General features: G+C 64.3%; 1 protein-coding gene across 1 annotated transcript; it reads left to right on the top strand.

Moving 5' to 3' along the window:
- Positions 1-1,231: 1,231 nt before the first annotated feature.
- On the top strand, positions 1,232-7,608 carry BCL6B (BCL6B transcription repressor). The gene is made up of 10 exons (XM_084616174.1): positions 1,232-1,340; positions 1,882-2,096; positions 2,769-2,990; positions 3,259-3,607; positions 3,638-3,750; positions 4,181-4,293; positions 4,636-4,836; positions 6,442-6,572; positions 6,888-7,025; positions 7,278-7,608. Exons 2-10 carry the CDS (start codon positions 1,921-1,923, stop codon positions 7,407-7,409), a joined length of 1,575 nt encoding a protein of 524 aa, XP_084472300.1. The 5' UTR covers positions 1,232-1,340; positions 1,882-1,920; the 3' UTR covers positions 7,410-7,608.
- Positions 7,609-19,425: the final 11,817 nt, after the last annotated feature.

Below are 19,425 nucleotides of genomic sequence, written 5' to 3'. Positions count from 1 at the left end.
CACCTCTGGGGCAGGACAGCCGGTGACCCGGTGACCCCTCACCCAGCCCCAAGATGCGGCCACCTCTGGGGTGGGACTGCCGGTGACCCGGGGACCCCTCGCCCGGCCCCAAGATGCAGCCACCTCTGGGGCAGGACAGCCGGTGACCCGGTGACCCCTCGCCCGGCCCCAAGATGCAGCCACCTCTGGGGCGGGGCGGCCGGTGACCCGGGGACCCCTCGCCCGGCACCGAGATGCGGCCACCTCTGGGGTGGGACCGCCGGTGACCCGGGGACCCCTCGCCCGGCCCCAAGATGCAGCCACCTCTGGGGTGGGATGGCCGGTGACCCGGGGACCCCTCGCCCGGCACCGAGATGCAGCCACCTCTGGGGCGGGACAGCCGGTGACCCGGGGACCCCTTGCCCGGCCCCAAGATGCGGCAACCTCTGGGGTGGGTCGGCCGGTGACCCGGGGACCCCTCGCCCAGCCCCAAGATGCGGCCACCTCTGGGGCGGGGCAGCTGGTGACCCAGGGACCCCTTGCCTGGCTGCCTCCGCCATGTGTCTTTGTCTCATCTCACTAAGGGTGATGGTCCAAAAAAACATCCAGTTTCCTCCCTCCTTGCCCCCCAATTCCCACCTCCTTGCCTGCCCCCCCCACACTCCGGGCTCCCCAGCGTAGGCCGGGACAATAGAAGGAAATAGAGTAACTTCATTCAGGGATCAGCCAGTCCCAGCAGCTCCCCCCCTTGCCACAAATCCCCCCCGCTTCCAATTCCTGGATCTAAAAAGAGAGGTGGGGGGGTGCCTTAAGAGAGCAGTGGAGTGAACTGAGCAGGGATCAAAGCCAGGACTCCTGGGTTCTCTCCCCGGCTCTGGGAGGGGAGTGGGGGCTGGTGGGTTAGAGCAGGAGGGGCTGGGAGCCAGGACTCCTGGGTTCTCTCCCCGGCTCTGGGAGGGGAGTGGGGGCTGGTGCGTTAGAGCAGGGCGGGCTGGGAGCCAGGACTCCTGGGTTCTCTCCCCAGCTCTGGGATGGGATTGGGGTGGTGGGTTAGAAGAGGGGGGAGCTTGGAGCTGGGTTTGTTTGTGGATCTTGGAATTCTCCGGCCTTTTTCCTGAAAAGTCTATTAATACTCCCCCCCCCCCCCCCGCCACTCCCTCCCCACGGCTGGGCCGGGGCAGGAAGGATGTGAACTAGAGAGAGAACTTCCCCCACCCCCCCTCTCAGGACACTATAAGAGACCCCGCCTGGATGAGCCATTGGAGGCTGGTTCTCCGGACTGGGGGGTTCAGCTGGGAGATTGCACTCCGCCCCCCCAAAGTCCTGCTTGCAGGAAGCTTGGAGGGTCCCTGCTGGTCAGGGTGAGCTGTCACGGCCTGGATGCCTGGGTTCTCTCCTCAGTTCTGGGAGGGGAGTGGGGGCTGGTGGGTTAGAGCGGGGGGGGGGGCGCTGGGAGCCAGGACTCCTGGGTTCTCTCCCTGGCTCTGGCAGCGGAGTGGGGGCTGGTGGGTTAGAGGACCGGGGGCTGGGAGCCGGGACCCCTGGGTTCTCTCCCCGACTCTGGGACAGGAGTGGGGGCTGGTGGGTCAGAGCAGGGGGGCTGGGAGCCAGGACTCCTGGGTTCTCTCCCCGACTCTGGGACAGGAGTGGGGGTTGGTGGGTCAGAGCAGGGCGGGCTGGGAGCCAGGACTCCTGGGTTCTCTCCCCGACTCTGGGACAGGAGTGGGGGTTGGTGGGTCAGAGCAGGGCGGGCAGGGAGCCAGGACTCCTGGGTTCTCTCCCCAGCTGTGGGAGGGGAGTGGGGGCTGGTGGTGAGATCGGGGGGGCTGGGAGGAGGACTCCTGCCCTCCCCTGCTGTGTCCCTCTCCCCTTGCCCTCTGAGTAACCCCGTCTCCCCCCCAGGCCCTGGCCTGCGGTGACCCCCCTGTGTCCGCAGTCACTATGAGCTCGGGTGGGGCCGGGGGGCCGGCGGGCTCCGTCCGGGAGTTCACACGCCACGCCAGCGACGTGCTGCTCAACCTGGACCAGCTACGTCACCGCCGCGTCCTGACCGATGTCACCCTGCTGGTGGGGGGGCGCCCCCTGCTGGCCCACAAGGCTGTGCTCGCCGCCTGCAGGTGAGGGGGGCGGAGCTTGGACGGTCTGGGGGCGTGGGCAGAGAGGGTGTGGCTAGGAACAGCTGGGGCTTGGCTGTAGAGGGCGTGGCTGCTGAGCAGTGGGTGTGGCTGGGAAGGGTGGGGGCGTGGCTAGAGAGGGCGTGGCTGGAAGGGTGGGCGTGGCTAAAGAGGGTGTGGCAGTGAATGGGTGGGCGGGGCTGTGAGGGGACGCTGCGGGTAGGGGGCATGGTTGGGAAGGAGGGGGTACAGCTGGGTGGGGACATGGCTGATGGGGGCCACGGGAACGGGCTTTGAGTCGTGGGGGCAGGGAGGGTGGTGGCCGTGGGGTGGCCCTCTGTGGGGCAGGTTGTGGGTTGGTGGCTCCGCACGTCAAGGGGGGGGCCACACCCATCCGGACCCACAGCTGGGTCCCCGTCCTGTGGGGAGAGGGTGGGGGCGGGCCGCCGGGCCAGACTCTGAGTCACCTTCTGGGTGGGGGAGAGGGGGCTGAGGAGGCGTGGCCATGGGGAGGTGGCGTCTGGGCCACGCCCCAGTGTGGGAAGGGGAGGCGTGGCCAGAGGGGAGGTGTCTATCCCCACGCCCCGCCCCAGTGTGGTCTGGGTGGGCCGCGGTGGATGCTGGGAGTTGTAGTCCGTGTCCCACTTTCCCATCACCCTTCTCTCCCCATGGCAGTGGCTTCTTCTACTCCATCTTCCTGGCTCAGGGGGGCAGCGAGGTCACTGTCCTCACCCTGCCCGGCTCCATCCAGCCCGGGGGCTTCCAGGCCCTGCTGGATTTCATGTACACCTCCCGCCTGCCCCTCACCCCGGCCTCCGTCCCCGCCCTGCTCAACGCCGCCACCTACCTGCAGATGGAGCACGTGGTGGACGCCTGTCACCGCTTCATTCAGGCCAGGTAGGGGGCGCCGGCTCCCCTCCGGCCGCCGAGCGGCTCAGGGGGGCGGGGAATGGGGCAGGGGCCTGTCTCCTCTAGGGGGCGCCGGCTCCCACCCGGCCCCAGGGCGGGGACTGGCTGGCTCAGGGGGGCAGGGAATGGGGCAGGGGCCTGTCTCCTCTAGGGGGCGCCGGCTCCCACCCGGCCCCAGGGCGGGGACGGGCTGGCTCGGGGTGGTGGGGCGGGAATGGGTCGCTGCTCCCCCTCATTTCATTCCTCTCTCTTGCAGTTACGACCGCGGTAGCTGCTACCCCAAGCCCCTCCCCTCCCCGGCGGACCCCAAATCCCTGGACACCCCCCAAGGACCCTCGGATGACAGTGGGACGGTGCCCGCAGAGGGTCCCCACCCAGAGGGGCCGAGCCCGGGGGCCCCCCTGCGATCGACTCCTGCCAGGCCGCCGGAGAAGGGTTCCGGGGGGGCGCCCCCGGGGGGGGAGCGGGGCCCCCCCGACAGCCCGTCCCGCTCCGAGGGGCACCCCGCCTCCCCCTGCGAGTCCAGCGGCTGCGCCCCCGACCCCAAGGCCTGCAACTGGAAGAAATACAAGTTCATCGTCCTGAACTCGCTCCGGGGGGAGGGGGCCGGGGGAGGGGGTGGGGCCGGCCCCCAGCCCCCCGGCCCCCCGACCCTGCCCGAGCCCCCGGCCGGCAAAGACCAAGGCGCCAGCCGTGGCAGGGAAGAGGGGGGCGGCCCCGGGACCCAGCATGACGGCGCCCTCTGCGGGTGAGTGGCTGAGCTGGGGGGTGGGGCGGCCGGTCCCATATCTGGGCCCATACGCTGGGACAGGGAGGGGCACCCGGGCCCATACGTTGGGAAGAGGAGGGGCGCCCGGGCCTATATGCTGAGTGGGGGAGGGGTGCCCGGTCCCATACGTCAATTGAGGGGGGGGGCCGGGTCCCATATATGTGGGGGGGGGCGAGGCACCTGGTCCGTATGCCAAGCTGGGGTGGGGGAGAGGGGTCCATATGCCGAGGGGATCGGGGCTTCTGGTCCTATATGCTTGTGAGAGGGGCTCCTGGTCCAATACACAGGGGCGGGGCGCTTGGTCCCATACGGTGAGTGGGGGGCGGGGGCCCAGGCCCCATACACTGGGGGCTGGGGGGAGCTATGCCTCGTAGTAGCTGAGCCCCCCCCCTTTCCCATCTCCCCACAGGCTGCACCCCGCTGTCTCACAGTGCCCCGTGTGCCCCCGGCACCGGCAGGTGGGGGCCCTGCTGCCCCCACCCTGCCCCCACCTTCCCCAGGGGCGGCCCCGGCCCGCAACAGGTGAGGGGCGAGGAAGGGGGCTCTGTCCCCTGCACGGTGTGGGGGGGGGAGGGGGCTGGTCCATACGTGCTGTGGGGGGGAGGGGCCGGTCCCATTTACACTGTGAGGTGGTGGAGGGGCTGGTCTGATGTGCGCTGTGGGGTGAGGGAGGGGCTGGTCCCATACACACTGTGGGGTGAGGGGAGGGGCCAGTCCCATATGCTGTGGCGGGGGAGGGGCTGGTCCCACATAGGCGCTGAGGGGGGATGGGCCAGTCCCCTACGCTGCAGAGCGGGCTCTGAGTATTGGGGACCCCCCCGGGCCATGCCCTGAACCCTCTCACGGCCCCCTCCCCTCCTGCAGGTGCTGGGCCGTACGGCTGCGGGGCCTGCGAGCTGGGCCTGGAGGAGGAGGAGGAGGAGGGGGAGGGGGAGGACGGGGGAGCGGATGGGGGGCAGGCCCCGGCGGCTGCCCCCCACGACAACAAACCGTTCAAATGTCACCTCTGCTGCTCGGCCTTTCGCTACAAGGGCAACCTGGCTTCCCACCGCGCCGTCCACACCGGTACGGGGTGCTCGGGGGGGCCAGGGGGATGGGGGGAGGGGCCAGGGGAGGTGGGTGGAGTCAGGAAGGGTCAGGGGGCGGGGTTAATGGGAGGTGGGAGGGGCCAGGGGAGGTGGGTGGAGTCAGGAAGGGTGAGGGGTGGGGTTAATGGGAGGTGGGAGGGAACAGGGGAGGTGGGTGGAGTCAGGAAGGGTCAGGGGGAGGGGACCAGGGGAGGTGGGAGGGAACAGAGGAGGTGGGTGGAGTCAGGAACGGTCAGGGGGATGGGACCAGGGGAGGTGGGCAGGACCAGGGGAGGTCAGTGGAGTCAGGAAGGTTCAGGGGGCGGGGTTAATGGGAGGTGGGAGGGGCCTGGGGAGGTGGGTGGAGTCAGGAACGGTCAGGGGGACGGGACCAGGGGAGGTGGGCAGGACCAGGGGAGGTCAGTGGAGTCAGGAAGGGTCAGGGGGCGGGGTTAATGGGAGGTGGGAGGGAACAGGGGAGGTGGGTGGAGTCAGGAAGGGTCAGGGGGAGGGGACCAAGGGAGGTGGGAGGGAACAGGGGAGGTGGGTGGAGTCAGGAAGGGTCAGGGGCGGGGTCCAGGGGAGGTGGGCAGGACCAGGGGAGGTCAGTGGAGTCAGGAAGGGTCAGGGGGCGGGGTTAATGGGAGGTGGGAGGGAACAGGGGAGGTGGGTGGAGTCAGGAAGGGTCAGGGGGAGGGGACCAAGGGAGGTGGGAGGGAACAGGGGAGGTGGGTGGAGTCAGGAAGGGTCAGGGGCGGGGTCCAGGGGAGGTGGGCAGGACCAGGGGAGGTCAGTGGAGTCAGGAAGGGTCAGGGGGCGGGGTTAATGGGAGGTGGGAGGGAACAGGGGAGGTGGGTGGAGTCAGGAAGGGTCAGGGGGAGGGGACCAAGGGAGGTGGGAGGGAACAGGGGAGGTGGGTGGAGTCAGGAAGGGTCAGGGGGACGGGACCAGGGGAGGTGGGCAGGACCAGGGGAGGTCAGTGGAGTCAGGAAGGGTCAGGGGGACGGGACCAGGGGAGGTGGGCAGGACCAGGGGAGGTCAGTGGAGTCAGGAAGGGTCAGGGGGCGGGGTTAATGGGAGGTGGGAGGGAACAGGGGAGGTGGGTGGAGTCAGGAAGGGTCAGGGGGAGGGGACCAAGGGAGGTGGGAGGGAACAGGGGAGGTGGGTGGAGTCAGGAAGGGTCAGGGGGACGGGACCAGGGGAGGTGGGCAGGACCAGGGGAGGTCAGTGGAGTCAGGAAGGGTCAGGGGGACGGGACCAGGGGAGGTGGGCAGGACCAGGGGAGGTCAGTGGAGTCAGGAAGGGTCAGGGGGCGGGGTTAATGGGAGGTGGGAGGGAACAGGGGAGGTGGGTGGAGTCAGGAAGGGTCAGGGGGTGGGTTTAATGGGAGGTGGGAGGGAACAGGGGAGGTGGGTGGAGTCAGGAAGGGTCAGGGGCGGGGTCCAGGGGAGGTGGGCGTGGCCAGGGGAGGTGGGAAAAGTCAGGAGGAGGAGGAAGGGGTTAAGGGGAAGCAGGGGGGCCAAGAGCATGTTGGAGGGCTCATGGGGAGGGGTCAGAGGGGAGGTGGGTGCCGCCCCCTAGCTGCCCCCTGTGTCCCCCCCAGGTGAGAAGCCATATCGCTGCGGAGTCTGTGGGGCCCAGTTCAACCGGCCAGCGAACCTCAAAACCCACTCGCGGATCCACTCAGGCGAAAAGCCCTACAAGTGTGAGACCTGTGGCTCCAGCTTCGTGCAGGTGCGGGTGGGGGGGGGCAGGGTAGGCTCTGTGGGGGTCAGGTGGAGCGATGAGGGGCCGTGAAGGGGAGGCCTCGGGCAAGGGGCCGTGAGAGAAACTCGTGCAATCAATAAGGGCCCACATCTACTGGTGGCTGCAGTGGGATCTGAAGCCCCCGGCTCCCATAGACTCCAACGGGGAGCAGGGCCCCCTAGTGGCCAGGCCGGGTACTGCCGCCCTGGGTCCCATAGATTCCAATGGGAAGCAGGGCCCCCTGGAGGCCAGGCCAAGGACTGCAGCCCCCTGGAATCTGATCACGTCTCTCTCCCCTCCCAGGTCGCCCACCTCCGGGCCCACGTGTTGATCCACACGGGTGAAAAGCCCTACCCTTGCGAGACGTGTGGGACCCGCTTCCGGCACCTACAGACCCTCAAGAGCCACATCCGGATCCACACGGGCGAGAAGCCGTATCACGTGAGTGAGGGACGAGGACGACAGGACTCCTGGGTTCTCTCCCCGGGGCTGGGAGGGGAGTGCGGGCTGGTGGCTAGAGCAAGGGAGGTTGGGAGCCAGGACTCCTGGGTTCTCTCCCCGGCTCTGGGACGGGATTGGGGTCTGGTGGGATAGAGCGGGGGCAGTGGGGGGGGGTTGGGAGCTAGGACTCCTGGGTTCTCCCCCCGCCCGGCTCAGGGCACTGACCCCCCCCGTCTTGTGGCCCCCCTGCAGTGCGAGGCCTGCCACGTGCACTTCCGGCACAAGAGCCAGCTGCGGCTTCACCTGCGGCAGAAGCATGGGGCCGTCACCAACACCAAGATCCGCTACGCAGTGCTGGCCGGCCCCTCCGGCGCCCGCTGCTGAACGGGGGCCGCGCTTCCTCCCCCTCTCACCAGAGAGCAGGAGAGAGACACAGGTCCCCCCCACCCCGCACCGCTGCCTACTTCGCTCCTGCCAGCAGGGGGGGCCGTGTCGGGGTAGGGGAAATTCCCGGCCTGTCAGGAGGGGCCCGCTGGTCGTGACTCCCTTTCATAGCATGTGTTGTCCTGCAGTGTCTGGGCTTGGCTGGGGGGGGGGGGGGCGCTATGGGACATGGGGGGCTATGGACTGCAGGGGGGTGGTCTCTCTGGTCTATGGAAGACCCAGTTCCATATGTGTAGGGGGAAGTGTATCTGCACCCTGTGTTTTGAAGTGGGTCTGCCATTCCCTCCCCCGCCCCCCAAGCTGGGGAGGGAACCCAGGAGTTCTGGCTCCCAGCCCTCTGCTGTAACCACTAGACCTCACTCCCCACCCAGAGCCGGGGAGAGAACCCCGGAGTCCTGGCTCCCAGCTTCTGCTCCAACCCACCAGACCCCACTCCCCTCTCAAAGCTCGGGAGAGAACCCAGGAGTCCTTGGTTCTTTAAGTAAATGTGGCACAGGAAGTGATGTCAAAGCTCTGCAGGCAGAGTGTTGTGAGAGACCACGCCCCCCCACCCCCATCCCCCTCTTTTCTTAACTACTGTACTTAATTTTCAGTTGATTTATGTTTCCTTCTGGAAGGCAATATCTCATTTGGTTAAACCAGTTTCAGTCCAGAGTCACTCTGAATTCTCCCCTACCTTGGACATCTCTATGGACAACTGATGATGCCGGCTTGACGTTGGCTTAACTGGAGTCAGCAGCTGCCAGTTTTGCATATACTTCACTGAAATTCTAATCACGATCTAAATCTGGGAGGAGTGACTCTGGAGTGACTCTGATTTAACCACCCTGGAAGCCTCTCTAGCCAGCTAATTGTGACTCTGCAGTTTCGGTGACACTAGTGTCAACCCAAAGTCAATCCAGTTAAGTTCTCACTGAGGTTGGACATCTTTAGGGACATCGAATGTCTCTGGTTTGACAGCCGTTTAACCAAAATCAGGAGTCACTAGCTGTCCATGAAGACCTCAAAAACGTTCTAGTCCAGTCTCTAAATCTCTGTGGATTGACTCTGATTTTACTAAAATCCAGATTCACCATTTGTCCACGGAGTCTTTACTGAAGATCTAGCCTACCCTACAAGTCTCTATGGACAACTGGTGACTCCGGAGTTTTGCTTAAACCAGTTTTAATACAGAGTCACTCCAGTTAAGCTTTCCCCTACCCACGTTGTCTCTGTGGACAACTGATGCCTCCAGCTTGATGCTGGTTTAAGAAAGTGTTTTCTTCTTTTTTTTTTCACAAAGGTTCTTTAAAGAATTAAATGTACTTTTTTGCTGACAGTGGCTTTTTCTGACCCATATCTATCTATATTTTTAACCCCCCCCCCAAGTTGGGGGGTGTATTTTTTGCTGCTTTTAATTTGCTTTGCAGTGTCAATGCTCGGAGCAAAAGCAAAAGGCGTTTGTAGCTCGGCCACTTGACCTTGTGTTAGTTAGTTGCCTGCTCTAGAAGGCTCTAGAGTCGTACTGGGGCAGGTCCATTGCAAAAGGGTTCTTGACGTGCTGGAGATCTCTGGAAGCGTGAGGTGTAGCAAAGCAAGGAGTTTGATCCTAAGGTCTGGGGACCTTCTGGAGTTTATCTGGTTGGAGTCTGGAACCTAATGTATCCTGTGTTCTAGGTATGTTATCCAGCATGTAAATGTTCCACCTTCTGAGTGTAGAACACCTACAGTTATCTGGATATGGGATCCAGAACATCTAAGGTGTCTTGTCTACAGGATTGAGGGTTCTAGACTGCGTTCTTCGGGAGTCTACGTATTCCAGCTCCAGAGTGCAGATCCTCCGAGGCCTCCTCTTTACGGAATCCTGGGTTCCAGAATCTGTATTTTCTGAATCTAAATATTCCATCCACCGAGTCTGGAGCCACCCAGATCAAAGGTTTCAGGAACAGAGGTTCTGGATTGCTAAAATGTAGATAATCCAGGTCCCCCATAACATATGACCTCTGAGGTCTTCTGCCTATGGGTTCCTGACTTCCAGGCTTCCTCTCAATATTATGTCTCCAGATACTAGAACCTCTGAGGCTTCATGTCTACCAGATCCTGGGTTCTAGGCTCTTTTGAGTCTCTATCTCCAGATTGTGGAACCTCTCAGCTCAAGGGCTTCCAGAGCATGGGTTCTAGATTATTCATCTGTAACCCTTCCATATCCACTTTGCCAGATGGCCTTTGGGCATTTCAAGTTCTGGAGACCAAAGCGAGAGCGACGCGGAATGTTTAGTCTCTGGTCCCAGCTAAGGTTCTAGATTATCAATGGATGAGTCGAGAACACAACTGATTGATGGGCTGGATCATTAGATCAGGAATCCCTCTGGATTGGGAATAATGCAGGGTGTAAGATATTTGTCATGGGTGGCTGAGGACCCTACTCCCCCCAAAACAATTAAAGTCAGAGCAGGTTAGTGGGGCAAGAGAGGGATCTGGGATCACAGTGGCCCTAGAATAAAGCTGAAAACTTCAGCAGCAACTGGTCTTTGCTGCTCCAGAAGAGGTCTGGAACCTCTGGTGCTTCACGCCATGTGGGGGAAAGGGAGGGAGCTGTGGTTCTGGAATGAGGAGGGAAGTTTATCACCTTTCAATTGCCAGGGGGAAGAGCAGATGGGAAAGGAGAGTCTAGAATAGCATAGTCTAAAACAACCTAGGAATGGATAGTGTGGCATAGAATGGATAAGGGAAACTAGTCAATGTATGGTAAAGGCTAGAACAAATAGTGCCGCCCAGAATAAATAGCCCATTCTAGAATGGATAGCGTAGTCTAGAACTGACGACATAGGAATGCATGGCGTGGTCTAGAACAGATCGCCCGATCTTGAAGCAATAGCTTAGGAAGGGATACCACAGCCTAGAACGGATCACCTTGGAACGAAAAGACCCATCTAGAAGAATAGCCCGATCTAGAACACACAGTCTCTGAACAGTTTGCGCTCCCTATAATGGAGAGCACAACCAAGAATGGCTACCGTAGTCTCGAATTCATGAACAAGGAATGGATAACACCATCCAGGACAGCACAGTCTAGTACGACTAACCTAGGAATGGATAGCCCAGTCTAGATCGGTAGCCCACTCTAGAACCCATCGCTTAGGAAGGGATACCGCAGCCTGGACCCATCTAGCACCATCTAGAATGGCTAGCCTAGGAAGGCTAGCACAGTCTAGAATGGCTAATCCAGTCTAGAATCGGTCGGGTGGTCTAGGATGGCTAGCCTAGGAATAGATAGTGCAGAGAGTGCAGTCTAGACGGGATAGGTTGGGATCAGGCGACCATCTACACAATGGGGCTCTAGATGGACGTGGAACGCACACATCTCCCTCTCCCATCTCCTACTCCCCACCTAGTAGGGGTCAGTTATTCTCCCTCTATCACGCACACGATGGGACCGGTTCCCATTACCACACATAAGGAAGATATCCCGTTCCCCACCTCCTGAGCCAGCCAGTCTCCCCGTTATGGGGCCAGATGGGAGCCAGCGCCCCCTAGAGGGGACAGACCCCATGCCCCGTTCCCTGCCCCCCTGAGCGAGCCAGTCCCCGCCCTGGGGCCAGACGGGAGCCGGCGCCCCCTAGAGGGGACAGGCCCCATGTCTCATTCCCTTCCCCCCTTAGCCAGCCAGTCCCCCACCCTTGGGCCAATTCACAGCTGGCGCCCCCTAGAGGGGAAATTTAACAGCTATTCCTAGTGCTGGCTACTGGAGGGGTGCAGTGGCATATTTAACCTCCCCCACTCCCGTCGTTCTTCTGGGATTTGAAGACACCCCCCCAGCTACAAGCACGTTGCCGGGAAACATGCAAACGGGGGGTAAATTGCAGAGGTGGGAATATTATATATTGTCACAAAACGCTGCGGGGCAAACTGTGCTTTCACGTCAGGGCTCCGCCTTGGTGTTCTGGTGGGGGAGAGGTTCGGGGCGGGGTATTTGGAGCTGATTTGGGGGGGGGGGTATCTGTCAAAAGCTGGTTCTGGCCTCACACCTTGTAGCACCCTAACACGCAGCTCGGTGGCTGGTTTCAATAAAGCTTTTCTGGACAGATGCACGGGTGCATTTTGTTTAGCAAGGCCCTGCCTGCCGGGGGAGAGCGCCCCCTGCTGAGCCCCCACCCCGCTCCCTGCCCCACAGCGCCCCCTAGCGCTGCCCTGGGGCCAGCCCTGCCTGCCGGGGGAGAGCGCCCCCTGCTGAGCCCCCACCCCGCTCCCTGCCCCACAGCGCCCCCTAGCGCTGCCCTGGGGCCAGCCCTGCCTGCCGGGGGAGAGCGCCCCCTGCTGAGCCCCCACCCCGCTCCCTGCCCCACAGCGCCCCCTAGCGCTGCCCTGGGGCCAGCCCTGCCTGCCGGGGGAGAGCGCCCCCTGCTGAGCCCCCACCCCGCTCCCTGCCCCACAGCGCCCCCTAGCGCTGCCCTGGGGCCAGCCCTGCCTGCCGGGGGAGAGCGCCCCCTGCTGAGCCCCCACCCCGCTCCCTGCCCCACAGCGCCCCCTAGCCCCGCCCTGGGGCCAGCCCTGCCTGCCGGGGGAGAGCGCCCCCTGCTGAGCCCCCACCCCGCTCCCTGCCCCACAGCGCCCCCTAGCGCTGCCCTGGGGCCAGCCCTGCCTGCCGGGGGAGAGCGCCCCCTGCTGAGCCCCCACCCCGCTCCCTGCCCCACAGCGCCCCCTAGCGCTGCCCTGGGGCCAGCCCTGCCTGCCGGGGGAGAGCGCCCCCTGCTGAGCCCCCACCCTGCTCCCTGCCCCACAGCGCCCCCTAGCGCTGCCCTGGGGCCAGCCCTGCCTGCCGGGGGAGAGCGCCCCCTGCTGAGCCCCCACCCCGCTCCCTGCCCCACAGCGCCCCCTAGCGCTGCCCTGGGGCCAGCCCTGCCTGCCGGGGGAGAGCGCCCCCTGCTGAGCCCCCACCCCGCTCCCTGCCCCACAGCGCCCCCTAGCGCTGCCCTGGGGCCAGCCCTGCCTGCCGGGGGAGAGCGCCCCCTGCTGAGCCCCCACCCCGCTCCCTGCCCCACAGCGCCCCCTAGCGCTGCCCTGGGGCCAGCCCTGCCTGCCGGGGGAGAGTGCCCCCTGCTGAGCCCCCCCCCCAGCACCACATCCTGCAGCACAGCGCCCCCTAGCGCTGCCCTCGGGCCAACGTCCCAGCACTGAAATGCAGCCACCTCTGGGGTGGAGCAGCTGGTTATCCGGGGATCCCTTGCCCGGCGCTGAGATGCAGCCACATGTGGGGGCGGGGGTGGGGGCAGGGGGGGAAGACGAAAATCCCTACTCAGATGCAAATGATGGGAGGGAAGGCAGAATTGCCCACGACAAATCCCACCCAGCTACCTCGATCCAGTGTCCTTTGTGGGGACGGCACGACCGGCTCTTCTGGGATCCGGTCTTTAGTTTTACCATATGACTCTGGGAGAGCAGCAGGGTCTGGTGGTTAGTGCGAGGGGGGGTGGGTCAGAGCCAGGACTCCTGGGTTCTCTCTCTGGCTCTGGGAGGAGAGTGGGGGCTGGTGGTTAGAGCAAAGGGCTGGGAGCCAGGACTCTTGGGTTCTCTCCCCAGATTGAGAAGAGGAGTGGGGGGTCTAATGGTTAGAGCAAGGGGGTGTGGGAGCCAGGACTCCTGGGTTCTCTCCCCAGCTTGAGAAGGGGAGTGGGGGGTCTAATGGTTAGATCAGTAGGGGCTGGGAGCCAGGACTCCTGGGTTCTCTCCCCAGCTCTAGGAGGGGAGTGGGGTCTAATGGTTTGAGCAAGGGGTGCTGGGAGCCAGGACTCCTGGGTTCTCTCTCCAGATCTGTTCCAAACTCACTGTTTAGTCTTGGGCCAGTCACCCTTTTCTCTCCCCCTCCCCCTGGAAATCCACAGAGCTCATGTGTCTTCCTCTGGGGTGGGAAAGAAGCCCCAGAGGCTGGGCTGCCTTGGGGTAGGCCGGTTCCCTCCTAGCGGGTGAGGGGGGTGCTGGGCAGGACGGGACACAGAGCCTCAAGAAGCAGCTGAATTGCTGCAGGCCAACAAAAAGAATGGGGGTGTCACCCCTCACCCCACTTGTCTTAGCTGGAACAGAACTCACCCATAAGCAATTAGGGATGGAACCCAGGTGTCCTGGCTCCCAGCTCTAACCCACCAGCCCCCACTCCCCTCCCAGAGCTGGGGAGAGAACCCAGGAGTCCGGGCTCCCTGTCCTGCTGTCTGCGCTCACTGAAGAGGGGCGGGAGGGGGGGCCACAGACACGCCCCAACCCAGCTTCCTGCCCTAACAATGGACCCAGGGCAGCTGTGTCCTGGCAGTGTCCCTGCAGAGCCTCATTGCCTGATCTGGGAGCTTCCTGCAGAGCTGGGGGCGGGGGGCAGGGGGGAGGAACGGGGGCTAGATTTGGATCAAGGCTCCCTGGGGTCAAGCCAGCGTCACCCCCCAAACTGCAAGGGGGGGGGCAGGGCTGCATTCTGCTCTCAGCAACCCCGGGGTGAATTCGGAGTCAGCCACTAGGCCTCACTCCCCTTCCAGAGTCCTGGCTCCCAACCCTCCCCCCCCCGCTCTAACCCGCCAGTCCCCCACTCCCCTCCCAGAGCTGGGAGAGAACCCAGGAGTCCTGGCTCTCAATGCCCCCACCCCCCGCTCTAACCCACCAGCCCTCACTCCCCTCCCAGAGCCGGGGAGAGAACCCAGGAGTCCTGGCTCCCAGCCCCCCCCCGCTCTAACCACCAGCCCCCGCTCCCCTCCCAGAGCCGGGGAGAGAACCCAGGAGTTCTGGCTCCCAGCCCCCCCGCTCTAACCACCAGCCCCTGCTCCCCTCCCAGAGCCGGGGAGAGAACCCAGGAGTCCTGGCTCCCAGTCCCCCTGCTCTAACCATTAGACCCCACTCCCCTCCCAGAGCCGGGGAGAGAAGCCAGGAGTCCTGGCTCCCAGTCCTCCTGCTCTAACCACCAGCCCCAATTCCCCTCCCAGAGCCGGGGAGAGAACCCAGGAGTCCTGGCTCCCAGCCCCCCCTGCTCTATCCACTAGACCCCACTCCCCTCCCAGAGCCAGGGAGAGAACCCAGGCGTCCTACACCTTTAATACAAAAGCAGGGACCCTCGATTATTAATCCAGTTCTCCCCTGCACAAGAGGTGTAGACAATTGCACTCCTTGATCTGTGATGAGGTTCACTTCTGGAGGGGATGGGGGGCGGGGAGCAGGTCTTAGACACACTAGTCCTCCGGAAAAGGTGCAGGGGGTAGTTTCGATTTGTGGGGCTGGATAGGAGCTGGCTCCCCCTAGAGGGGACAGGCCCTGTGCCCCATTCCCTGCCCCCCTGAGCCAGCCAGTCCCCTGGCCCTGGTGCCAGATGGCAGCCGGCGCCCCCTAAGTAGCATTGTGTGTCCTGGGCCCCGTACGGCCCCCCACTCAAGAGGATTTCCCCTGCCTTACCCACAGGCAGCCAAGACACAGCCCCCAACTTCACAGGCCCTCACAAACCCTGACACCATCCCAGTATAGGAGCTGGGGGGCATCATGCTGGGAGGGGCTACCCCTATCCTCCAGACCTCCAGGATCAGTGGGGCTCCGGTCTCTGCCAGTGGCCCTGCAGCCATGCCTCTGCAACAGCCAGAGGACAGCTGGCCGGATTTCCTTCCTGTGGCTCAGAGCCGGCAAGGGGGTGGGGTGCGGACATGGGGGTCCCCCCCCCAGCTCCTTCCGCAACAGTCACAGAAGCAGGAAACAGGTGCGAAGACGTCATCCCTGGGCCCTCCCCACACAAACACACACCCCAGTGAACCCGGAGGGCCGGGGTGAGTCACGGCCCCAAGGAGGCGGCCGGGCCGTGGGCCAGGGGGAGATGGGGTGAGGCCAGGAAGGCAGAGAGTGGAGCCCAGACAGATCAGAGCGACGGGCCCGTCTAGCCCGGTATCCAGCCTGCTGCCCTGGTCCCGATATCCTATGGTGCCTTGGACTATTTCAGCCTAGTTATCCAGGGACCCCTCACCCAGCGCTGAGATGCGGCCACCTCTGGGGCAGGGCGGCTGGTTATCCAGGAACACCTTGCCCAGCCCTGAGATGCGGCCACCTCTGGGGCAGGGCGGATGGGTATACAGGGATCCGTCGCCTGGTGCCAAGATGCGGCCACCTCTGGGGCGGGGTGGCTGGTTATCCAGGGACCCCTCGCCCGGCGCCGAGATGCGGCCACCTCTGGGGCGGGGCAGCCGGTGACCCAGGGACCCCTCGCCCGGCGCCGAGATGCGGCCAGCTCTGGGGCGGGGCGGCCGGTGACCCAGGGACCCCTCGCCCGGTGCCGAGATGCGGCCACCTCTGGGGCGGGGCGGCCGGTGACCCAGGGACCCCTCGCCCGGCTCCGAGATGCGGCCACCTCTGGGGCGGGGCGGCCGGTGACCCAGGGACCCCTCGCCCGGCGCCGAGATGCGGCCACCTCTGGGGCGGGGCGGCCGGTGACCCAGGGATTCCTCGCCCGGCGCCGAGATGCGGCCACCTCTGGGGCGGGGCGGCCGGTGACCCAGGGACCCCTCGCCCGGCGCCGAGATGCGGCCACCTCTGGGGCGGGGCGGCTGGTTATCCAGGGAGTGTTCGCCCAGCACCGAAACGCACCCGCTGTTTGCAGTGGGACAAAACTCATCTAAACACAATCCCACATCGCTCCCCCGGCCCCGCTCCACCAACAACACTCCCCCATCAACCCCTGCCCCCCCCCAATGCACGGGGCACAATCATGCACCCCCCATCTCCTTCCTTGTGTGTGCCCATGCACACTGCCCCCCCCCATGCTGCTGGTTTAGGGGGGAGGGGATGCACAGCCTCCAGTCCTAACCGCCCCCCCCACACACACACACACTTCCTCCCAGTGGAAGGGGCGGCTGGGGGCGGGCAGGAGGAAACAGATCAGCTGGAAACTTCCAGGACCGACGGCCAAGAAAAACCAGAACAACCCCTGACCCCCGCACCCCCACCCCGCACCGGATCCAGCTCTCAGGAAACACCCCCTCCCCACCTGCTCATTCTGCAGCTCGGGGCTGCCCCCTAGTGGCAGAAGCTGGCCTCTCATTCCTGGTTCATTCCCAGTTCCTTCTCCCTCTTTCCCAGGGTGTGTGTGTGGGGGGGGGGGAGGGGGGATGGAGCCCCAGAGTGCGATACAGGATTCCCAGGGCAAGCCGCGTTGCGGCTCCGTGACTCAGTTTCCCCACCTGCGCAAGGAGGATGTGACCCACTGAACCGCTGCGGGAGACGCTTTCCGAGCAGCGGGCCGAGGGGTCCCTGCACACCAGGCCCCAGACCTGGGCAGCCCCACTCGGGAATCCCTCCCCCCCCCCCCACCCAGCCTGCAATCCCCCAACCCCGCCTCCTCACATCAGAGCCAAGGGCCCATCTACCCCGGCATCAGGCCTGCTGCCAAAAGCTCCTGCAGAGAACAGAGGTAAAAGAGCAGCAACCCAATGCTTTGCTAAAAGGGGTGGATTGTGTCGCTAATTCGTTCCCCCCCGCCCCGCTGGGACACACACACACACACACACACACACAGATCCTCTCCAGCAGGGGGCGTCACACACACAACACTCACGTTATGTGAAGTAACATTTCCGGAGGAACCAGGGTTTCGACCCAGCGCAAGGATTGGCTCATCACAGGTGCTCCCCCTCGTGGCGGTCCTCCGGTGGTCTGCTTCTTCCCCTTGACTCGCCCCTCCGGCCGGTTCACCTTCGCCCCTTCCCCTTCCAGGGCAATGAATCCAGATGTCCGATTCCTCCGTCCGGTCTGCAGCCCTCTGTCCCGGGCCCCATGCTCTGAGTCCTCGCACCCTTCTCTCCCCTGCCCCGGGACTTCAGCCCCCCTTTCCGAGCGGCAGGCTGGGGGGCCCGGGCCAGCCCGTCCCCAATGCCCGGCTGCCTGCTGTCGCCTCTCAGCTGGCCTCCCTGGAAGTCTGGATCCTGCCCTGTTCTCAGGGCACCCCACCGCTGGGGCCTGCCCCCCATCCCCACTGGCCTCTCTCTCCCCCTCCGGACCGGGGTTTTTCCCCAGACTCCGCCTCTCCCGGCGTCTGCACTCTGCTCTCTCCCCCCGGGGGAAGCGCGGTTCTTTTCCAACGGGGCCTCGTGGCGGGGGATTGGGCACCGTGATCTTCGGCGCCGACGCCCTGGGGGCTCCAGCCCCAGGGCACCCATGGGAAAAATAAATAGTGGGAACCACAGCGGTTGGCCGGCGCCCTGATCAGCTAATTGGGGGCTCAGGGGAGGGGGGCGGAGCAAGGGCGGGGCCTTGCAGGAGGGGGTGGAGCAAGGGCGGGGCCTCTGGGAAGGGAGTGCAGTGGGGGCGGGGCCTCAGGGGAGGGGGGAGAGCGAGGGAGGCGGAGGACCGAGGGAGGGGGCTCGGGGGGAGGCGGCGGAGTGAGCGTGGGGTCTTGGGGGAGGAAGCAGAGTGGGGGGCGAGAAGAGGCGGAGCAAGAGCGGGGTCTCGGGGCGGCGGAGCGAGGGAGGGGCCTTGGGAGGGTGGAGCGAAGGAGGGGGCTCGGGGGAGGGGTGGAAAGAGGTGGAGAGACAGCAGGCCCCCTGGGGAGGGGGCAGAGCGAGGGCGGGACCTTGCAGGAGGGGGTGGAGGAAGGGCGGGGCCTCAGGGAAGGGAGTGGAGTGGGGGTGGGGCCTCGGGGGAGGGGGAGAGCGAGGGAGGCAGTGGAGTGACGGAGGGGGGCAGAGCGAGCGTGGGGTCTTGGGGGAGGGAGCGGAGTAGGGGCAGGAAGAGGCGGAGCGACAGCAGGCCCTCGGGGAAGGGGGCAGAGCGAGGGTTGGGGTATTGCACAGGGTTGAGCGAGGGAGGGGACTCGGGGGAGGGGTGCAGTGGGGGCAGGGCCTCAGGGGAGGGGGCAGAGCAAGGGAGGAGCCTTGGGGAGAGGGCAGTGCGAGCGTGGGGTCTCGTGGAGGGAGCGGAGTGGGGGCAGGAAGAGGCAGAGCAGGGCCTTGGGGGAGGGGGATGGAGCGAGGGTTGGGGTCTTGTGGGGTGGAGCAAGGCAGGGACTAGATGATCTCCTGAGGTCCCTTCCAACCCTGATATTCTAGGGGGTGGTGTGGGGGCAGGGCCTCAGGGCCGAGCACCCCCGGGGGGAAAGGAAAACTCACCACCCGGGCCCGCGATCCTGGACCGCATCGAAAAGGGGATGGTAGGCAGGAGAGGAGAGGTTCTGTTCCCTCTGGGGTTCGCTGCCCGGATCCTCCCTCCAGGGCTGGGGCCCACGGTTCAAGGGGGAGGGCAATCAATTGGAAGAGGGCCGGAGACAAGCCGTGAGAAACATTCAAGGGGTAGGAAACCCAGCTTCGGGCTATCCCACCCCGGAGCCCGATCCATGTAGCGTCCCCAAGAGACGGCTGAGGGGTGGCTTGCACCAGGTGTGCCCCTGGGGGTGACGCCTCCAGACAGACTGCCAAGGGCCATCAGCGGGACAACGAACCCGGGGATACACCTGATGGATACACCAACCTGGCCGGCCCTTTTGGGGGTGAGAAGAACATTTTTGTATAGCGAGCAGAGGTTTTAAGTAACTTCTCACTGCACTGGACCTAGGTGCTGATTGGGAGCCAGACAACTGGAATGCAATACAGGGCGCTGTGTGATTCCTTTTTTCGGCTTCTTGATAACCAGGATGGGGGATCAGGAGCACAGTCTGTGACTGGTTGGTGAGGCTAACTTCAGTGTTAACCACCAGTTTGGGGGAGAATCTGCGCTCCTTTTTGCAGCCTGCCCGGACCCTGGCATTTCCCCGGGCCACAAGAGCCAGGAGAAATCATCCAGGATTAGAAAACATGGCTTAGAGCGATCCAAGCATCACCAGGAGACGGCTGAGGGGTGACCGGATCCCTGTCTCTAGATATCTACGAAGGGAACATATATTTCGCTCTCCACCCTAGGAGAGGAAGGTCTAATGCCGTCCAATGGCTGGAAGATGAAGCTAGACCAATTCAGACCGGAAAGAAGGTGCAATTAT

Source organism: Lepidochelys olivacea, assembly GCF_965140295.1.
Source record: "Lepidochelys olivacea isolate rLepOli2 genome assembly, chromosome: 28".
NCBI lineage: Eukaryota > Metazoa > Chordata > Testudines > Cheloniidae > Lepidochelys > Lepidochelys olivacea.
The sequence above is the reverse complement of the archived record's forward strand: the minus strand, read 5'-3'. Positions and strand labels throughout refer to the sequence as shown.